Source organism: Festucalex cinctus, chromosome 19 (genome assembly GCF_051991245.1).
Source record: "Festucalex cinctus isolate MCC-2025b chromosome 19, RoL_Fcin_1.0, whole genome shotgun sequence".
In the NCBI taxonomy this organism is placed as follows: Eukaryota; Metazoa; Chordata; class Actinopteri; order Syngnathiformes; family Syngnathidae; genus Festucalex; species Festucalex cinctus.
The window spans coordinates 3,009,550-3,028,610 of record NC_135429.1 but is presented as its reverse complement, the minus strand read 5'-3'; the positions used below and the strand labels follow the sequence as shown (position 1 = coordinate 3,028,610).

The window sequence follows — 19,061 nt, the reverse complement described above, 5'->3', positions numbered from 1 at the left end:
CCCTCTTCCAATACAAGCCGATTCCAATCAACTTGATCGTTATCAGGCTTATACGGAGCTTGCTGATTAGCTGATCGTATGTCAGCTGCGTTGGGGACGGGGAAACACGAAAAACCTGCAAGGATTCCGGCCGTCGAGGGCCGAGATGGCCCAGCCCTGTTGTATTATTAGGTAAGAAAAAAAAAATCGTTAAAAAAACAAAACTGTTGTTTTATTGTGAAATACAGGCGGAAGCGAAACTAGTCAACATCCGCACCATCTACAATAGCGTGAACTAACTAAATCTCACGCCAAAGTTAGAATTGACCTCGATGGACTCATTTACTCGTGCTAAATAACCAACCACCTGGGTAGCTAATCTGGGTAAATAATTAATCCACGTCGGCTAATCCATTTATATGTGTCTCGTTAGAATGAATGTCGAAGGAGAGCGAGGAGAAGGAGGAGGAGTAAAAGCGCTGCCGATGAAGCCGCTCGAAGTGCTTTGGCGGCGAGCCACGGAAAAGTGACTCAAAAGTCGACCGAGGACGTTCCCGTGCGGCAGCCGGAGCGGCGAACGCCTCGCGCGGCTGACGACGACCAGGAAGACGACGACGACGACGACGACGACGACGGTGACATGGCCTTCTGTCGACGGAAGCGACTCAAACTTTTCCTCGGCGGCGCCGCCGTGTTGGCTTGTCTTTTCGTCTACTTCGGCGACTTCGGAGAGCTCGACCTTGCCGACGCTGCCGAGACGGACGAGCCGGAGCAGCCGGACCCGAAGAGGCCGGTGTACGAGAAGCCCCCGGAGGACCCGAATGCCCCCGGGACGCTGGGCAGGGCCGTGGAGTTGACGCTGAGCGACGACGAGAAGCTGAAGCAGGAAGAGAGCATCTCCAAGCATCAAATCAACATCTACGTCAGCGACAAGATTTCACTGCACCGACGGTTGCCCGAGAGGTGGAACCCGCTGTGAGTAACTTTAGAAACAACGCGGGGAGAGAAGAGTCGGGAATTCACCTGAAAACTTGCCCTTGTGTGTCCTGGCTAAATGCTAAAGAGTCAAGTACTGTACAGTAATCACACTGAGTGCTGAGAGTCAACCATTCACACCAAAAAATGTGTCCTTGTGTCTTTCTCATCACACATTCTGACAGCTGAATTTTTCAACGCAAATGTCAAAAATCGTGACCCTGAATGGAAGCCAAACATTCTTTGAAACCGGCACTCCTTTTACTCTCAACTCAAATCAACTCGATTCAACTTTATTAAACATACCATAAAACATGAACACCAATACAATACAAACACAACAAATCGACATTCTTCCATCACTACATACTAGGGCTGGGAATCTTTTGACTGTCTCACGATTCGATTCGATTCAGAATCGATTTTCGAATCTCGATTCAAACAATTTTCGATTCAGAATTATTTGATTGACAAATGATTTCTGCTTCAATTTACAGATATGCACAACATTGTCATGATCTACTCCAGTTTGCTTTGCAAGACAAAATGACAAATGGAGACAGTCTTTTTTTTTCTTTCTTCTTCTTCTTTCTTGACAGCTGAATTTTTCAACTCCGTTTTTTTTAATGTATTAATTTGCTTTGCATTTTTGAACCTCAATCCACGGCAGGTGCCGAGACGTGCACTACGACTACGGCTCGCTGCCGAGCACGTCGGTGGTGATCGCCTTCTACAACGAGGCCTGGTCCACGCTGCTGCGGACGGTCCACAGCGTGCTGGAGACATCGCCCGACATCCTGCTCAAGGAGTTGATCCTCGTCGACGACTTCAGCGAGCGAGGTGAGCGTTCGTTCGCGGGCTCCCAAAAAGTAGTTTTGGCCACGCGTCGCAATATCCCGTCAGCTGACGAATCAAGCTCGACTGTCTGGACTTGGTCATCACAAAGGTTGAAATGAATGGAAAATTGCAGCTCTCTGCCACTGATGTGCTTCAAAACAAGTTGATCAGGACTTGTCAGATCCTCCAATTATTTGCATGCCGTCGCAGGTGTGTCGGTGCGTTTGTTCCATTAAAGTCAAAAACAAAACAAGAAAATGCAGTGAACATTGCAACACAAAATCTGAATAATTTTGAAAATTGATTATTTCAACTTTTTTTTTTTTTTTTTGCCTGCCTGCATTTATTTTTTTGAATATCAATAACAGTATCACGAAACTTGTCATTTCACTCATTTCACTCATTTCATTAATTTTTTAAATATCAATATCAGTATCGCGATACTTGTCACATAACATTTCGTATGAGATGAAATGAGTTGCATGACAAGTATCGCGATACTGATATTGATATTTAAAAAAATAAATGAAGGTCCAATTTTCCATTTCGTATGAGATGAAATGAGTTGTATGACAAGTATCACGATACTGATATTGATATTTAAAAATAAATGAAGGTGGGCAGAAAAAAACACAACTCAATTGTAAGTATATACATTTCATTTTAAATGAAATGAGTTACATAAGTATCACAATACTGGTATTAATTAAAAAATAAATGCAGGTGGGCAAAAAAAACCCCAACTAACTAAACTGTAACTAGCGAGGGCTGCTGGATTATGGAAAAAAAATAATCACGATTATTTTGGCAGTAATTGAAATCATGATTATTCAAATGATTATTACTATTTTTTTTTTTGGTACAAAACAAGAATATGTTTAAGCATTTAAAAACATTAAGACCAATTTAAAAAAATGGAACAACTATAATTATGAAAGTTACTTTTGGACCAAACTGACTTTATAATACAGTACTTATTTATTTATTTATTTATTTATTTATGTTGGCAAAAACTTGAAGTTTGAGTGCACCAGGATGATTATTTATTTTTTTGGTACAAAAAAAGAATGTTTAAATGTAAAAAAACAAAACAAATAAAATTCTTTCACACACTATAATTATGCATGGTTCCTTTCGGAGGAAACAAAATTTGTTAAATTAGTTATTTTAAAATGTAAAAAGGTATTTGGCAAAAATTGAAATCACGGTTATTTATTTTTTGGTACAAAACAAGAAAATGTTTAAGCATTTAAAAATATTAAGACCAATAGAAAAAAAAGAAAAACTATAATTATCTAAGTTCCTTTTGGACCAAACAATTTATAATGCATTATATATGTATAATATATATTTATTGATGTTGGCAAAAACTTGAAATTGGAGTGCACCATGTGCACTGTGAAATTTCATTTTATTTATTTTTGGTATAAAACAAGAAAATGTTTAAACATAAAAAATATTAAGACAAATACAATTCTTTGAAATAATAATTAAGCAGATTCCTTTTTTTGGATGAAAGAAAATTTATTAAATAAGTTATTTTAAAATGTAAAAAGGTGTAAATGTCTAAATGTAAACAACAAATTAGTATGAATAATCTTGAAATTGGAATTGAATTTTTGATGAAGATCACCTGAAGGAGCCTTTGGAGAAGTACCTGTCCGCCTTGCGCAAGGTGCGCCTGATCCGGGCCACCAAGCGGGAGGGTCTGGTGCGAGCCCGCCTGCTGGGGGCGTCGCTCAGCACGGGCGACGTTCTGACCTTCCTGGATTGCCACTGCGAGTGCCACCAGGGTTGGCTGGAGCCTCTTCTCCGCAGGTACCGGCCACACCTTCCCGCCGCGCCGCGTCACGTCGCACGTCGTAACGAACCCTCGCGCCCCGCCAGGATCAAGGAGGAGCCGACGGCCGTGGTGTGTCCCGTCATCGACTCCATCGACTGGAACACCTTCAAATATTTGGGCAACTCCGGCGAGCCGCAGATCGGCGGCTTCAACTGGGGGATGGTCTTCACGTGGCACGTGGTGCCGGAGCACGAGCGGAAACGCCGCCGTTCGCCCATCGACGTCATCAGGTGCGCTCCGAAAAAAGGCGGGAAATGCCACCTTGTTAACATGGAGATACTGCAAAACGACTTTCACGCAGATCTTGTCAAATGGCCAACTCTTTCACACAGATATCCTCTGAAGTAGTTGCTCGTTTTAGAATATTTTTTTATTCTGCAGACAACCTGCGAAATGAACACCCCTTTTACCCAAAGATCCTGTTTAACTACCTCCTCTTTCACACAGAATTCCTATGAAGTCACCGCCTGTTCCATGCAGAGGTCATGTAAATTGGCCAAGTTTCACACTAAGACCCGGCAAAATGATACGTCTTCCACACTGTGAAATGGCCACGCCTTTCAAACCGATTAAGCCGCAAGCCGATTTCCTCTTTCAAGCAGGAATCCTGTTGAATCACCGCGTCTTTCACACGGAGACCCTACAACATGAACACCTCTTTCACACAGACATTGTGTAAATTGGCCACGTTTCGCACTGAGACCCGGCAAAATTATGTTTTCGACACTGTGAAATGGCCACACCTTTTCAAACAGAGATCCTGTAAACCGATTACCTCTTTCAAGCAGGAATCCTTGATAATCACCGCGTCTTTCACACGGAGACCCTACAGCATGACCGCGTCTTTCACACGGAGACACTACAACATGACACCTTCTTTCACACAGACGTGGTGTAAAAGGACTCTTTTACATCGTAGAGAGCCTATGTAATTGGGTTCCTCTTTCATGCAGCAACCCAGCAAAATGACCACCTCTTTTTGGTAAGACCCTGCCAAATGACCAGGTTTCACACTGAGACCCTGACTGCCTCTTTCACAGAAAAATCCTGTAAAACTGCCTCTTTCAGACATCATGTCAAATAACCATGTCTACCAAACTGAGACCATATGAAATGACCGCCCCTTTCGCACGGAGAGATTGTTAAATAACCACCGCTTTTCCTGTTTTCAGGTCTCCCACTATGGCGGGTGGTTTGTTTGCGGTGAATAAGAGCTACTTCACCCACTTGGGCACATACGACACGGGCATGGAGGTGTGGGGAGGCGAGAACCTGGAATTCTCCTTCCGGGTAAGAAAACGTTTCACCTTGCCTCCACTCGAATTTCAACTTAAAATAAATAAATAAATAAATAAATAAAACAACATATTTCCGTTTCAGATCTGGCAGTGCGGCGGCAGCCTGGAGGTGCACCCGTGCTCGCACGTGGGCCACGTCTTCCCCAAGGCTGCGCCGTACTCGCGCAAGAAGGCGCTGTCCAACAGTGTGCGCGCGGTGGAAGTTTGGCTGGACCAGCACAAGGAGGTCTACTACCACCGCAACCGGCACGCCCGAGGGGTGAGTCTGCCGCTGGCGCGTGTCGGCCGCGACCAAGGCGTCAGCGGGTGTCACCTGTCGGGTGTCGATGGTGTAATCAAGCTTGCGCCGGCAGGATCGGGTGACGCGTGCGAGCCTCCTGTTCGGAAGAACGGGAAAACAATCGCATGTTTGTGATATCCGGAAATCTCCAGTTCGGTTTGTGAGTGCGACAGCGGCTCCTGGCGGGGGAAAAAAAAAAAAAAAAAAATCTCTTTCACACAGAGATCATGCAAATTGGCTGACTTTTTCACACGGCGATGCCATAAAATGACCGTATCTTTCATACAGGGATTTTGCAAAATGACCTTTTTTTTTTTACGCAGAGATCCTGCAAATTTGCTGACTCTTTCACACAAAGTGCAAATGACCAACTTTTTCACGCTGAGATGTAGCAAAATGGCCGCTTCTTTCACATAAAGGTCTTGGAAACGGAACTCTTTCATAGAGCTACTGACAAATAAATGAAAACCTTTTTTTGACACAGAGATGCTGCAAATTGGCAATGACCAACTTTTTCATGCGGAGACGTTGCAATATTGCCACTTCTGTCACGATAAGATCTTGTAAACTAAACTCTTTCATAGAATTACTGATATAAATGAAAACCTTTTTTTTTTTTTTTTTTTTTTTTTACGCAGAGATCCTGCAAATTTGCTGACTCTTTCACACAAAGTGCAAATGACCAACTTTTTCACACTGAGATGTTGCAAAATGGCCGCTTCTTTCACATAAAGGTCTTGTAAACTGAACTCTTTCATAGAGCTATTGACAAATAAATGACAGCCCTTTTTTTTTTTTTTTACACAGAGATCTTGCAAATTTTCATTCTCTTTCATACAGATATCCTGTAAAATGACTGCATCCTTCACAAAATTGACCACCTCTTTCACACTGAGAGGCTAAAAAATGACTCCATTTTTTCCTGCGAAATGAAGGCCTTTCTCACAGAGACCTTGCAAAACGAGCGCCTGTTGTCTTTCAGGAGAACTTCGGAGATGTGTCGGAGCGTCGTCAGCTGCGGGAGATGTTGGGCTGCAAAAGCTTCAGGTGGTACCTGGACAACATTTACCCCGAACTCTACGTCCCCGAGGATCGACCAGGATTTTTCGGAATGGTGAGAAACGGTGGCAACTCTCACTTTTTGATCATGATGTCGGTTTGTAAAAAAAAAAAAAAAAAAAAAAAAAAAATGTTTTTATCTGTCTGTTTATTAGCTAAAAAGTGTCGGCAAGAAGGATTTTTGCTTGGACTACAACCCTCGAAGCGAGAACAAACGAGTGATTTTGTATAATTGCCATGGAATGGGCCAGAACCAGGTTGGCAACACAACACACTATTGAAACCAAAAAAAAAACATGATTCTTTTATATTATTATTTTTACATTTCTTCACAATAATATGTTCTTTTTGTCCCCACTAGTTTAAACCCAACATTCCGATTCATATTCTGTTTATGGAGCGTGAATTGAGCAGCAAAATGGCACCTGTTTTTATCCATCTCAGGAGGCGGCCATTTTGTCACTGAAAATGACATCACATTTGCTCAGGGCTCAGCGAACGACCAATCACGGCTCAGCTTATGAGCGCCACATGACCAAGCCCAGGTGAGACGTGATTGGTCGTTATCTGAGCCCGCCTGGCACAGTGAAGAAGAAAATGGCCGCCCCCTGAGATGGATTCTAAACAAGTGCGTTATATCCCAAAGAACATATTGTTGTTTATTTGTCATACCAATGAATGTATTGCTTGTATTTGTTAAAAAAAAAAAAAATCACATGGGAAGAAGATGTTGAAAAATGATCACATTTGAAATTGTCATCGCAATGTGGTATGTGCCATGGAAGAGGCGGGACTGTTTTTGAACATCAGTTTGTTTCCGGTTCGGTTTGCGACATGTGGGCTGCGTCAAAAATACTTCCGACTTTGTGCCCCTCGGTTGCGCGTTCGCAACCCGGACTGGAAACAAACTGATGTGCAACATCACGTCCCGCCTCTTCCGTGGCAGATACCCCATTAGCTTATTTTTCAAAATGGTTCAGGCCACTGACCTGAATACAGGGAGTCCTCGAGTTAAGGCGCACTCGCCCGGTCCACCATTTTGGCCCCGTCCACCATTTTGGCTCCTTGTCTGCAGTGTTTTCCCCTCGTCCGCTATTTAGCCCTTAGCTAGTGCTAGCGTTTGTGCACTTGTGGGAGTATCTTTGGCTTTTTCGCCCCTTTTTTTTTTTTTTTTTTTTTTTTTTTTTTTTTTTTCCACCTCATGGCCCCCAAGAAGAAGAAAGCGACATCTTCCATCAATGTTGGTCCAGCCAAAAGAAAAGCAGTTACCATGGAAACAACGCTAGACATCATAAACATCGCCGAAAGGAGCGACACTCACGAACATAGGCGAAGACTTGGGCGACAGTCGGACAGCATCTTATTTTTTTATTTGTTTATTTGAATGTATTTTAGATTTTTAATGCAAATTATTTTGATGTAAATATTGACTTTAATGGGGAAATTTGACTTAAGTCTAAATTCTTAGCTAGCCTAGCGTATGAACGTAACTCGAGGACTCCCTGTGTATGACTGGATAGCTGATAGACGAAGACTTTTGAAGCCGCGAGGCGGCCATATTGCTCCTCCCAAGAAACGTTTTCTCGGTATACGATCCTATACACTTACAGTATCCAAATTGGAGAACATTTGAGACTGTACTTAGTAGAAAGATGGGAGCAGCAAGATGGCCGTTCTGGGATTTCCACGGCTTGCACGCTATCCCAGTCACATATATATTCAGATCAGCGGTTCAGCCCTAGCGTGGAAACGTGGTCATGTGTGATTACGCCGCGGCGACAACTCGATGATGAAGTTCCTGTCGCCGGCCGCAGTTCTTCGAGTACTCATCGGATGGCGCCATCCATCACAACATGGGCGACCTGTGCGTGGAAGGCGACGTCGTCAGCACCTACCTGACCGTGCAGAAGTGCGGCAAACGCACCCAGCCCGTACTCTCGCACCAGGAGTTTCTCTTCCAGGTAAGTATGTGGGCATGTTTAAAGCGCACCCTAAAAAAAAAACAAAAAAAAAAAAAACACTTTATATCCACCGTGTAATTGGTAGTAGAAAAGAGCCAAATGTCTTTGTGGTTGCTCGTAGGACGGCACCCTGCTGCACGTGGCCAGCAAGAATTGCGTGGAAGCGCTGGACAAGATGGCCGACGGCGTGCCGGTGCCGGCGCTGCGGCCGTGCTCGGGAAGCCCGCGCCAAAAGTGGTTCTTTCACAGCTTCTAACGGTACCGCTATCTTCTTCTTTTTTTTTCTTTTCTTTTTTTTGCACTCTTTCATGACTGCAGCTGGATTTGATGATTTGATTATGACCAGTGCTTTTTGAATTTTGAAGGGGATATACTTATTTTTCATCTGCCGCCTTGTGGATTTAATTTATTTTTTCTGCTAATGGACGAGTTGAAGAGTGTTTAGGGTTTGTCCTCCAGAGGGCGCCCAAGGTCCTCAGACTTTTATTGGACAAACTGGGGAGCAGTTTGAGGAATTTTCCACACTGAAAGGGATTTTTTTTCTTTTTTTTTTCGTTTACCTTTTTGGGTGTGCAGCTGCAAAAGACTCAAAGGAAAGCCTTTTATTTGAATTTTTTTTTTTACATCTTAATAAGTCTTTCTTTTTTGAAGTCATTTTTTATAATATTATTTTTTCTTTAATTTATTTCCCAGTCCATTTGTTTTGTTTTGGTTCCTCTTTATTTTTATTTTTTATTTTTTTAAATTAATTTTTCATGCTTTTTTTTCCTCCACCCTTTTTCTCTATTTAAAAAAAAAGTTTTTTTTTTTAACTTTTGTCTCATTTTTGTATTTTTAGTTTTCCTTTTTCTTCGTTTTATTTTTTTCCTTTAAAAAAAGAGATTTCTTGGATTTTTTTTTTCTCATTTGAATTTAGTTTCCTATTTCCTTTATTGTCCCCATTTTCATTCCATTCTTTGTTTTAAAATGTGTATATATAAATGTGTATATATAAATATGTGTTATATATTTTTAATTTGTTCTTTTCTGGTCCTTCTCACCTGGTTGTTTCTATGAAAGCAATATTTTGTTGATCTCCTAAAATAATGGGCTAAGTCATATTTTTTTTCTTTTTTTTTTTTTTTCTTTTCAGAAAATACACAGGAGAAAAAAAAAAGAACCAAATGCTGATTATATTATTATTTTTTGTGTCTGTTAAAGCATGACTTAGGCCATTATTTTTGAGATGGTGACAATTACTGTGTCATGCACCATCTACAACTCAGGGGCGTTAAAATGATTTTTTGATTTTTTTTTTGTCACAGCCCATGTGGCTTCCCCAGTGGGCCGTTATGGGTGTGAAACCATAAAAACGTATCATCTCTTTATTATATTATGACATGGACCAAAAAATTGGCAACTAGTTTTGGAATCAAAAATGAGCCTTTAATGTGGAAAGAAACAAGCAGGTTATTATTATTATTATTATTATTATTATTATTATTTTTACTTTTATTTATTTTTTTTTATTTTGCTTTTGTCACACCTCATACTAGTTGCCTAAACGTATCTAACTTACCTGTCGATATGATAAACGGAGATCTTAATCTTGACCCTCCTCGAATCCAAAGCGATGCGACATCACCATCTACTGGCGTCTCTTTGTCATTGCGGTCTCGATGACTTCCCTCCTTTCTTCTCGTCCATTTTGAGCCTCACCCATGCGTGCCTGTTTAGCAACTCATGATGGTCCATCTTGTTGTTGTTGTTGTTGACGAGCAAAACAAAGTAGCATGTGGAGCTTGTGAAGTCGCGGTCAGTCGTGTGACGTCCGGGACGCCCCCGAGGCGCCGCCGCCGGTCCCGCTGTGAAATGAGGCCGACGGGCGTCTCTGGGGTGCCGCCACAGCAGATGGCGAGCCCAATTGATATTTTCGACACTCCCAAAAAACTGTTTGGACGTTGCCTCCTCCTTCAGCACGAGATTTGATTTTCTCGTAAAGGTGCATGGTGTGTTTTTTTTTTTTTTTTTTTTAACGATCTGGATGGAAGGAATTTGGATGACCTCCTCGTCGGCGTTCACCTTCACGGGCCTCGGAGGAACTCGCATACGTTGCACTTTGATAGAATTTTTTTTTTTCCGATTGATTGTGAATGTAAAGTCCGCAGCGGTGGTGAGCTTAATCACGGTGGCAGAAATATTTTTACCACTGAAGCACTCGCAGAATTTTTTTTATTTCTTTTTTTATTTGCAGTTTAATTGGTCTGAAAATATATTATATTTTTTTAAGCTGTTAAATTACAAACTGCTGGTGTGTAACATGTCAGGTTCCGTGGTGGCCTTTTATGATGTTTACTGTGAAAAGGAAAATCAATTTCATGTCTTCATGGGCCCGACCGAGATTCCGATAACCGATTAACCGGCCGATCAATTTAAAAAATATATATAATTAGTAAAATAACTATGTTTGAAGGCACTATATAAATCAAGTTGAGTTGAACCGTTAATGTTTACAAGTATACAGCAATCATGATTGAATTAAGGGCAGAACAATTGATTGTTTTAATGTTACAAATTTTACAACGCAGAGAGAAATCGGGGGAAAATATTGTCCGATAAATATTGTTTTATTTTATTTTTTTGTGTGGGGGCGTTGAATACTTGTGGAAAAAAAATATAACTGGAAGTGTGAGTTGAATATTTGTGGAAAATAGAAAAAAAATAATTGGCAAAAAAACAAAAAAACAAACAAACAGATTTTTGCCAATTATAAAAGAGATCGGTCGGGCCCTCGTCTTTTTGTACCTGGTGTCGGTGCAATAAATCTGAACCTTATCTGTATGTGTCTTGTTTATGTGTTATGGCGTCAAGTAAAACAAATGACAATTATTTTAGTAAAATTAAAATAAATACGATCAGTGCAAAATAATAATAAAAAACCCAGTCTTGACTTCATCTCAAATCATGATTTTTAAGAAATGGAATACATTGAAGTAACATGATTTTTTTTTTTTTTTTGTGTGTACATGCTAGCTGTACGCCGTTGGTGTTATATGATCCTCTCCGTTTTAGAGGCTTTTCTGCCACCTTGTGGCATTTTAATGCAGTTTCAAACTCCTTTTTCAGGATCTGATTTATTGGCCATCAATGTAAAAAAAAACAACAAAAAAAACACACACGAGGAATTTGTCTTTGTAGTCACAACCTGTCCAAGAAATATGAACAACTAGACAAAGTGAAATTCCGTGGGAATGCTGAAAGCTGAATGCTAATAAAATTGTCCCAAGCGAGATTTGAACCAACGCTCTTGCATTGTCGCCGTAACGCCAGGCAAGTATTTAACATGTGAGCCAACTTGGCTTGTTGAAAATCATGACTAATGGCCTATTTAAATGTAAAAGTGTTATCTGAAAGTACCCTCCATTCATTTAGATGGAAAAGTGGAACTAAGATAGCTGGTGTACATTTAATCACTTCGCATAATTGCCATCGATACATTTGCAATGTTTTCTTTGTTTGTTCATTGAAGATATAAACAAGTAGCAGAAAAAAAATTAAGAGAAATTTAAAAGAAAGAAGAAACTTATCGAATCATTAGTGACAGTTTACATGTTCAAAGGGAGTAGGAAGAAGTGTACAGTCAGAGGTGGGATTTGAACCTGTGACCACCTGGTTACTGGACAATGCATTTTACTAAGTGTGCCACTGAGCAGTATCACAGAGCTGTTAATGATGACAAATTGTATGTATGGAAGTGGCCGTGGAAAGGGACTTAGAAAATGTTTGATGTTAGTCCCATTGAAAATGAATGGGGGGAAAAATTGATATTTAACATTAAATTGTGCAAATACTGTAAGTACTGTGAAATCAGACGAGATATTCCCAAGATGGCGTGAATTTTTGAAGCAAGTTGAAATTTGAACAGTGTAAATCGGAAGTATTATGTGGGAGTTATTACACGGCAAAAAATTGTGGCGAATAAAAAGCTGGATAACATATGTGGGAATGCAGCATTCCCACAATAACAAGTGAGAGTGACCGAAAAGGGAAGACCTGGCGGTTTTTGCTAATTAGCGACGCGAGTCTGCTGCTTTTCCTGCATTTTCAAGATGACGGCCTGGTGCTTCTAATTTCATTACGTCACCCAACGCGAGAGACCAAATCCTTCCTTGATTTCAAAACTGGCAGAATCTTCACCCACTTCCTTCCATTCGATTCCACCCGCTCGGCTCCCGCCATCCATCGCGCCAGTCTTTAATCTTTTGGGCGCATCCATGCGAAACGCGCGTGATTCTTTCCTCGCGCGTGGCTTTTAATGCGAGGTGGCAGAACACGACGCGCCCGTCTCCCATAGCACATACGTGTCCTTAATGATCATGCAAAACAAGCCTCCCCATGGCTCGAGTCTTTGGAAATGCTTCGGCTTCAGTTGTCAGGGCGACCGGGCCGTTTCTCCACTGCATGTCGCTTCACTTGATGTAATCCCCAATACCCAGAAGAGCTCAGGAGCTGCGGCTGCATACATTAGATGACACACTTTCGGCGACAAACATGCGAGTCCCACATTCTTAAGATTCTTTTTAAGAGAAGCTCCGGTTGGCGTTTACGTGCTGGTGGAACAATTCCGTGAGGCCACATATCAACATGTCCAAATCAGATTTGGATTTGTTTTTACAGGATGTGGAACCAAAAGACACTTTTTTTTTTTTTTTTTTTTCCTTCCCCATCCATGTCTTGACATAAATGACGTGATCTAGCCGAGAAACATACGTTTCATGTGTTTCTCCAACAAGCATTAGCTTTAGCATCACACTTGATGCTTGCGCCCGAGTGCCTGTTAAAATGGCTTCCCTTCACGCTCCCTCGTTTGACCAGGTTCGGGTTTTGAGCAAAATTGTAGCGTACCCGGTTTTTGAATTTTGGGTATCTGGTCTCTCTCTTGTAAGATAAATTGAAATTAGCGACAATTGCTAACCACGCCCGAGAATGTAATCATCTTGACGAGATGGGAAGGAATTAGTGAGAGGCTAGCAAATTTACTATTAGCATAATGCTAATGAACGTGACACAATTTTATGAAATAATGTAGCAGTTTTATGGTACTTCAAATATTACTCTTGTTATAGTATCCTAAATATGACTTTTGTCATGTCACTTTAAATATTACTGCTGTTCTCAGAGTATTCTACTCAATTATTAGACTACAAAAGTACATCATACCCCGAGTTATACAAGTTTGTTTTTGAAGAGAGACACCAGCTGTGTTTAGAAGTTGCGAAAGTTTTGGCCTGGTCTTGATGGAAACATTCTTCACATTTTTTTTGTTTAAAATATTCTGGATCCAATCAATGCTGTTGTGGTTCTTCCTTGATGTTGGTTTCTGGTTTACATTTCCTGTTGTGGTCTGACCAGTTTTACTTCAATCTTCTGTCCTTTCACTCTCCCCGATATTTCCATAATGCTTCCCATCTGTGATTTTCTTCCCTTGCTGCTATAGCATTTTGCCTTCCCCTGCTGTTCTATTTCCGTCGTTTCCCAAATTCCCCCTGATCATTCCTCGCGGTTTTCCCTCACACCTGGTCCCAGGTGCCCGAACGGGGTCTCTCACCTCGACACCACCCCCCCCCCCCCCGATTGACCGCGCTAAATACTTTGACTCCCACATTTGCCGGCATGTGATTAAATTGAATTCCATCCTGTCTCTCGAGGGTCTCGCCCCCCCCAACCCCCGCCCCTCGTCTTGGTGTAGCGATGCAGGTCAAATGCTTGTCAGAGTGTGTGAATTAAACGCCTCATCAGTCCGCCGAGGCCGCTCTCCTCCCTCCCTCCTCGTGGCCGTCCAGCAAGAGCAATTACTGCAAAAAACAACAACAAAAAACTGGCGCATTTCTGAATACCGACTCATTTTTTTGTGTTTTTTTTTTTGGAAGATTCTCCAGCCAGAAAATGAACGAGCTCGCTCGAGTAATCCATTTATTTATTTATTTTTTTTTGTCCTCGGCGCCATGTGCGAGGGTTCGTGAAATCGCACTCCTGCATAAATCTTTGCTGATGTGATGATAATGCGGCGGGTCAGACGGGCAAAAGAAAACAAATGGGCCGCACATGCAAATGCGACGTCATCGTTCTTGGCTCAAGCTCGTTTATTTGACTTCATATCACGTGAAATTGTCATCAAATGTGATGGTCTTCTCTATGCCTGTTAGCATTAGCATTGTTAGCATGTTCTTGTTGTATGGTAGCCATGCTCAGCTCAGTATGAAGATGCCTCATTTTCCCTTCCGGATGTCTTGCCTTCTTTTTTGTCCTTCCTTTCAGCTTCCATTCCTTCCTTGCGCCAACTTTCCCTTTTCCTTCCTTTTTTTAATCCTCCTTTTTTGCTTCTACATTCTTTCTTAACTTCCTTCGTTCCTTGCTCAAGTGTTCCTTCAGTCCTGACTTTGTTCCTTCCTATGCTGCATTTATCCATTCCTTCCATCTTTCATTGCCACATCTTTCCCTTGTCCTTCTCTCCCCTTTTCCTTCTTTGCTTCTCTTTTTCACCTGCCACATGAGTCCTTGCTGACGTTCTGGTTTTCAGCCTTCCTTCATTTGTGGCTTCCTTTCCTTTCCTTCTTCGTCTTCTTCCTTATTTATGCCCTCCTTTATTACCTTCTTACTTGCTTATCTGCTTTTGTTTTCTTTCCCTTCCACTTTTGCTTTTCATCTGTCCTTCACTTGGGGCTTCAATTTGCCCACTCCTTCCGTTTCTTGCTCTCACCTTCCTATTTCGTTCTCATACTCTTCTTTATTCCTTCATCCTTCCTGCCTTCTTCTGCCTTAATGCCCCTCCTTTCCTTCTTTCCTTTCTTGATGCCTGCTTTATTTTTGTTATTTCCTTCCTTACTGCCTGCTTTATTTCTTTCTTTTCCTTCCTTCCTTCCTTCCTTGGTGCCTGCTTCATTTCTTTATTTCCTTCCTTGCTGCCTGCTTTATTTTTCCTTCCTTCCTTCTTCCCTTGTTGCCTTCTTCATTTCCTTCCTTGCTGCCTTCTTTATTTCTTTATTTCCTTCCTTGCTGCCTGCTTTATTTCTTTCTTTTCCTGCTTCCTTCCTTCCTTCCTTCCTTCCTTCCTTCCGACTAATAACCTTCATACCTTCCTTCCCAATCTTTGTCATCCTTCCTTCATTTGTGGCTTCCTTTCATCTATTGCTAAATTTCTTTTTTCTTTCCTCCATTTTCCCTGTGCTTCAGACCATGTTTCTTTCCTTCCTTGCTCCCTGCTTCCCTTTTCCTTCCTACCATCTTTTGTGCATTCTGCTTTCACCCCCAGTCCTTCCTTCATTTGTGGTTTCCACCCACCTTTTTCTTTCTTCATTCTGTGCTTATTTTTTTTCCCTTTCTTGCTCTGTTTGGTTTCACTTCCTCTTCTTCCTTATTTCTTCGTTTACATCTTTTTATAAACGCACGTTTCCTCTCTGCTTTGGCAAAAATCTAACAGATGCGATGGGGGGGTAATGTGGAGGATTGGTGTCCACGGTGACAGTGGGGCGCCACTGAGCCTTGCCGCTGACCTTTTGCCATCGAGCGGGCTCAGTGTGGCGGCGATCCGGAAATGGCTTTGTGAGAAGCGGGAGAGCAGATGATGTGCTAATTGGTGGCGCTCGCTACGCGTGCCACCTCGCACCCCCCACGTGGTGGATGGCAGCCGTGCGATCTTGTCCTGCCCCCCGTGTGGGACCTTCCTTTGTAAACAAATCAATTGTACAACAATTAGTTGTTTACATGCTGCTTCCTGGGCAAATATTTAATAAATGTCTCACCATTTTTCAAACAATTCTAATGACTTTTTAAGAATCTTCCTTATTGTAAGGCTCTTAAAATTCAACTTTACCCAAATATTCCTTATGTGTTTATATTGTCAATTTTTAAACCTATATAAACCATATAAATTGGTCAATATGTATTGATTTTTTAAAAATAAATCTAATGTAAGTCGAATTAAGTTTATTCTGTCTTATGTAATTTTCCTAAAACTATACAAAAATATTAAATGTCGTGTTATGTAATTTTTTTTAAATAAAATATTTGAGAGAAATTATTAATAAATATAATACAACTTAATACATGAAATTAGAAAAAGAATACATATAAACAATTACAGATTAAACAAAAATTATTTTGGTGTAAATAATGTTTTTAGTAAATAAAATAAACAATATAAAATCAATTTGGGAAATTTTTGTAAAAAGTAAAGACAAAACTAACACACAAAATGAAGACATTTATAAAACAACAATCCAACGTTCAAGTAAATACGTAATGCATAATAATAAATGAAATAACTAATATTAAAAAAAAAACAATGCATTGTTGTGATATTTTCCATTGCTGCTTCACTGTTGTTTTTTTTCTCTTTTTTTCCGTGTGTAGCTGGAATATCAACATGCCGCGCTCCCGCTGCTCGTCACGTCTCTCTCCGCCGTCGCCGTGGAAACCACAGTGACACGCACATCGAAGCAGGTACAATTTTCTTTCGTTTCCACCCCCGCCCCTTTTTTTAAGCCACGAGCAAACACACAAGATTTGAGGAAGGACACAAAATCCATCAAGTGGAGGCCGAGTGAGTGAGTTGAGTGGCAGGTGGACTGCGTGGCCCCTGAGACTCGTAATGAAGAGACCGCGCGTGTGCGTGCGTGCGATCGATACGGCCACAACAACTGATCTAATGGCTGATGGGAGAGGGGGAATGTGTACCGCGCACGCATACACCCTTCTGCCATCACAGATGCTCCTTCAGGCTCATTATTTTGCGTGACGATATGAGACTTATGGTGTTCCAAATTTTTCATTTTTTTTTTTATCCCACATCCGTGCCACTTGCAAGTTAACCTCCAGGTCTTGCAAGTTCATGTTGAAGGTGTGTCACACAGAAGTGACGTCATCTAGCAGCAGCCAATAGGAAAGCACCTTCAGATGACGTCGCTCCCATGGTGTGTTTTTTTTTTTTTTTAAATATTATGCACAAGTAATACATATTAAAAAAAACAACACTAATACTCAAACTAACTAAAACTAAGCATTTATTAAATAACTAAAACTAATAAAAAGTAGTAACAAAACTACCCTGAAAACTAATTCAAACTAACTAAATTTAAAAAACAAAACTCAAATTGAAATCAAAACTAACTAAAATGAAACATTCCAAAACTATAATATATATATATAAATAATATACACACGCATATTTTTGTTGTTGTTCCCCATATGTTGACCTTTGACCCAAATATTTTCTTTTCTCTCAGTCAGCCGTTTTGTTTTATTCAGTTTTTTTATTGTATTTTTTTTAAATTTTTAGTCTTCTGTCTTCCCATTGCATGCGAGCGACACCAGTTTGCGGCAGCCATTTGACGAGTCTTGTTGTGTGATGCTTTGGGTAAATGCATCCAAAGGCCGTCCATCAAATATGAATGACGCGTCCTCATCTATCTTTCATGCCTTTCATTGGTTTGAGGGGGAGGGGCTTTGACGACCAAAATATTTTTGGCTCTTCCCCGCTCTGTTCAGCGAATAATGCGGCGGCAGAAATATGGCGTAGCAGCAGAAGCTCTATATTTTTTTTCTTTCTGTTTCCCAAATGGAATGAATAAAAAGAAAGCCGAACACGCTGTACTGGCTCGTGTCGTCGTTCGGACTGGCCGTGCTTCAAATATTTGGCTGAATGACTCATTTAAGGACATAATTGCTGACTTGATTTGTCTGCGTGTCGCTTTCAAGTCCTATCGATGACGTTTTTTTTTTTTTTTTAAAGTTGTGCGCATGTTCACATTCGTCGTATGTATGCCGACGTGTACCAAGCTAATCCCCGGCGCGGCGTACTAGCGCTAAATTATTCAAAAAGCAGCACGACGACAACCTAAAAAAAAAACCTGCAAGGCTCTGCATAAAATATAAGCGTGAGAGATCTTAAGAGCATCGGATTTGCCAGCATGGATTTAAATAGAGAAATGGAAAATAATGCTGCTAAACGCACTCATTTTCGATAAGTTGCCGAGCGGAATACCCTCATCGTTCATAGCGTGGAATTGGAGTGACAGTTTTTTTGTTTTGTTTTTTTCCTTTCTAAATATTTTTTTCCGTGCAATCTCGTGGCCGTCCACCCGCGAGGACGAGCCTCGAAGTGTCAGCGCGCCGATCGTCGACGCGGTGTCACTTGGCGCTCTCCTCGAACCCGAGTGCCGTCGGTGACGCGGCGTTGACCGGCGGCTTCAAAGTGTCCCGCGATGTGGCGACAACGCGTCAGCCGGCGTTAAGACGCAACTCGCACGCACGCATGCGTCCTCTTTTCCGTCTTCTTCCTTCCTTCCTTCAGTCGTCGCTTCCGTTCAGATTTCTACATATCCTTCCTACCTTCCTTTGTTTCTTCTTTTTCACTTCCATTCACCTTTATCAGTTTCCTTCCTTCCTTCCTTCCTTCCTTTCCTCCTTTGTTCTTTCCTTCCTTCCTTTGTTTCTTCTTTTTCACTTCCATTCACCTTTATCAGTTTCCTTCCTTCCTTCCTTCCTTCCTTTCCTCCTTTGTTCTTTCCTTCCTTCCTTTGTTTCTTCTTTTTCACTTCCATTCACCTTTATGCCTTCCTTCCTTCCTTCCTTCCTTTCCTCCTTTGTTCTTTCCTTCTTTCCTTCCTTCCTTTGTTTCTTCTTTTTCACTTCCATTCACCTTTATGCCTTCCTTCCTTACCACCTTCCTTCCTTCCTTTCCTCCTTTGTTCTTTGCTTCTTTCCTTCCTTCCTTTATTTCTTCTTTTTCACATCCATTCACCTTTATGCCTTCCTTCCTTCCTTCCTTTGTTTCTTCTTTTTCACTTGCT

At 41.3% G+C, this 19,061-nt stretch overlaps 1 protein-coding gene across 3 annotated transcripts; it reads left to right on the top strand.

The window, feature by feature from the left end:
* The first annotated feature begins 84 nt into the window (after nucleotides 1–84).
* Nucleotides 85–17,323, top strand: galnt12 (UDP-N-acetyl-alpha-D-galactosamine:polypeptide N-acetylgalactosaminyltransferase 12). Of its 3 annotated transcripts, none has more exons than XM_077506893.1 (12): nucleotides 85–171; nucleotides 413–954; nucleotides 1,625–1,794; nucleotides 3,420–3,609; nucleotides 3,679–3,864; nucleotides 4,807–4,924; nucleotides 5,015–5,191; nucleotides 6,195–6,326; nucleotides 6,427–6,528; nucleotides 8,086–8,232; nucleotides 8,354–8,490; nucleotides 16,624–17,323. In XM_077506893.1, the coding sequence occupies exons 2-11, from the start codon at nucleotides 620–622 to the stop codon at nucleotides 8,486–8,488; spliced, it is 1,692 nt and encodes a 563-aa protein (XP_077363019.1). In that variant the 5' UTR covers nucleotides 85–171; nucleotides 413–619; the 3' UTR covers nucleotides 8,489–8,490; nucleotides 16,624–17,323. The 3 variants fall into 3 exon arrangements, with proteins under 3 accessions (XP_077363019.1, XP_077363020.1, XP_077363018.1); XM_077506894.1 differs by lacking the exon at nucleotides 16,624–17,323 and adding an exon at nucleotides 8,598–11,046; XM_077506892.1 differs by lacking the exons at nucleotides 85–171; nucleotides 16,624–17,323 and having other exon boundaries at nucleotides 197–954; nucleotides 8,354–11,046.
* The last annotated feature ends 1,738 nt before the right edge of the window (nucleotides 17,324–19,061 follow it).

What these genes read in the sequence shown, in the direction of transcription:
- galnt12 (XM_077506893.1), top strand. Translation starts at nt 620, where the DNA reads ATGGCCTTCTGTCGACGGAAGCGACTCAAACTTTTCCTCGGCGGCGCC. An exon ending in ACCTGGAATTCTCCTTCCGG is followed by an intron (nt 4,925 to 5,014) that starts GTAAGAAAACGT and finishes TTTCCGTTTCAG; the next exon opens with ATCTGGCAGTGCGGCGGCAG. An exon ending in GCAACCGGCACGCCCGAGGG is followed by an intron (nt 5,192 to 6,194) that starts GTGAGTCTGCCG and finishes GTTGTCTTTCAG; the next exon opens with GAGAACTTCGGAGATGTGTC.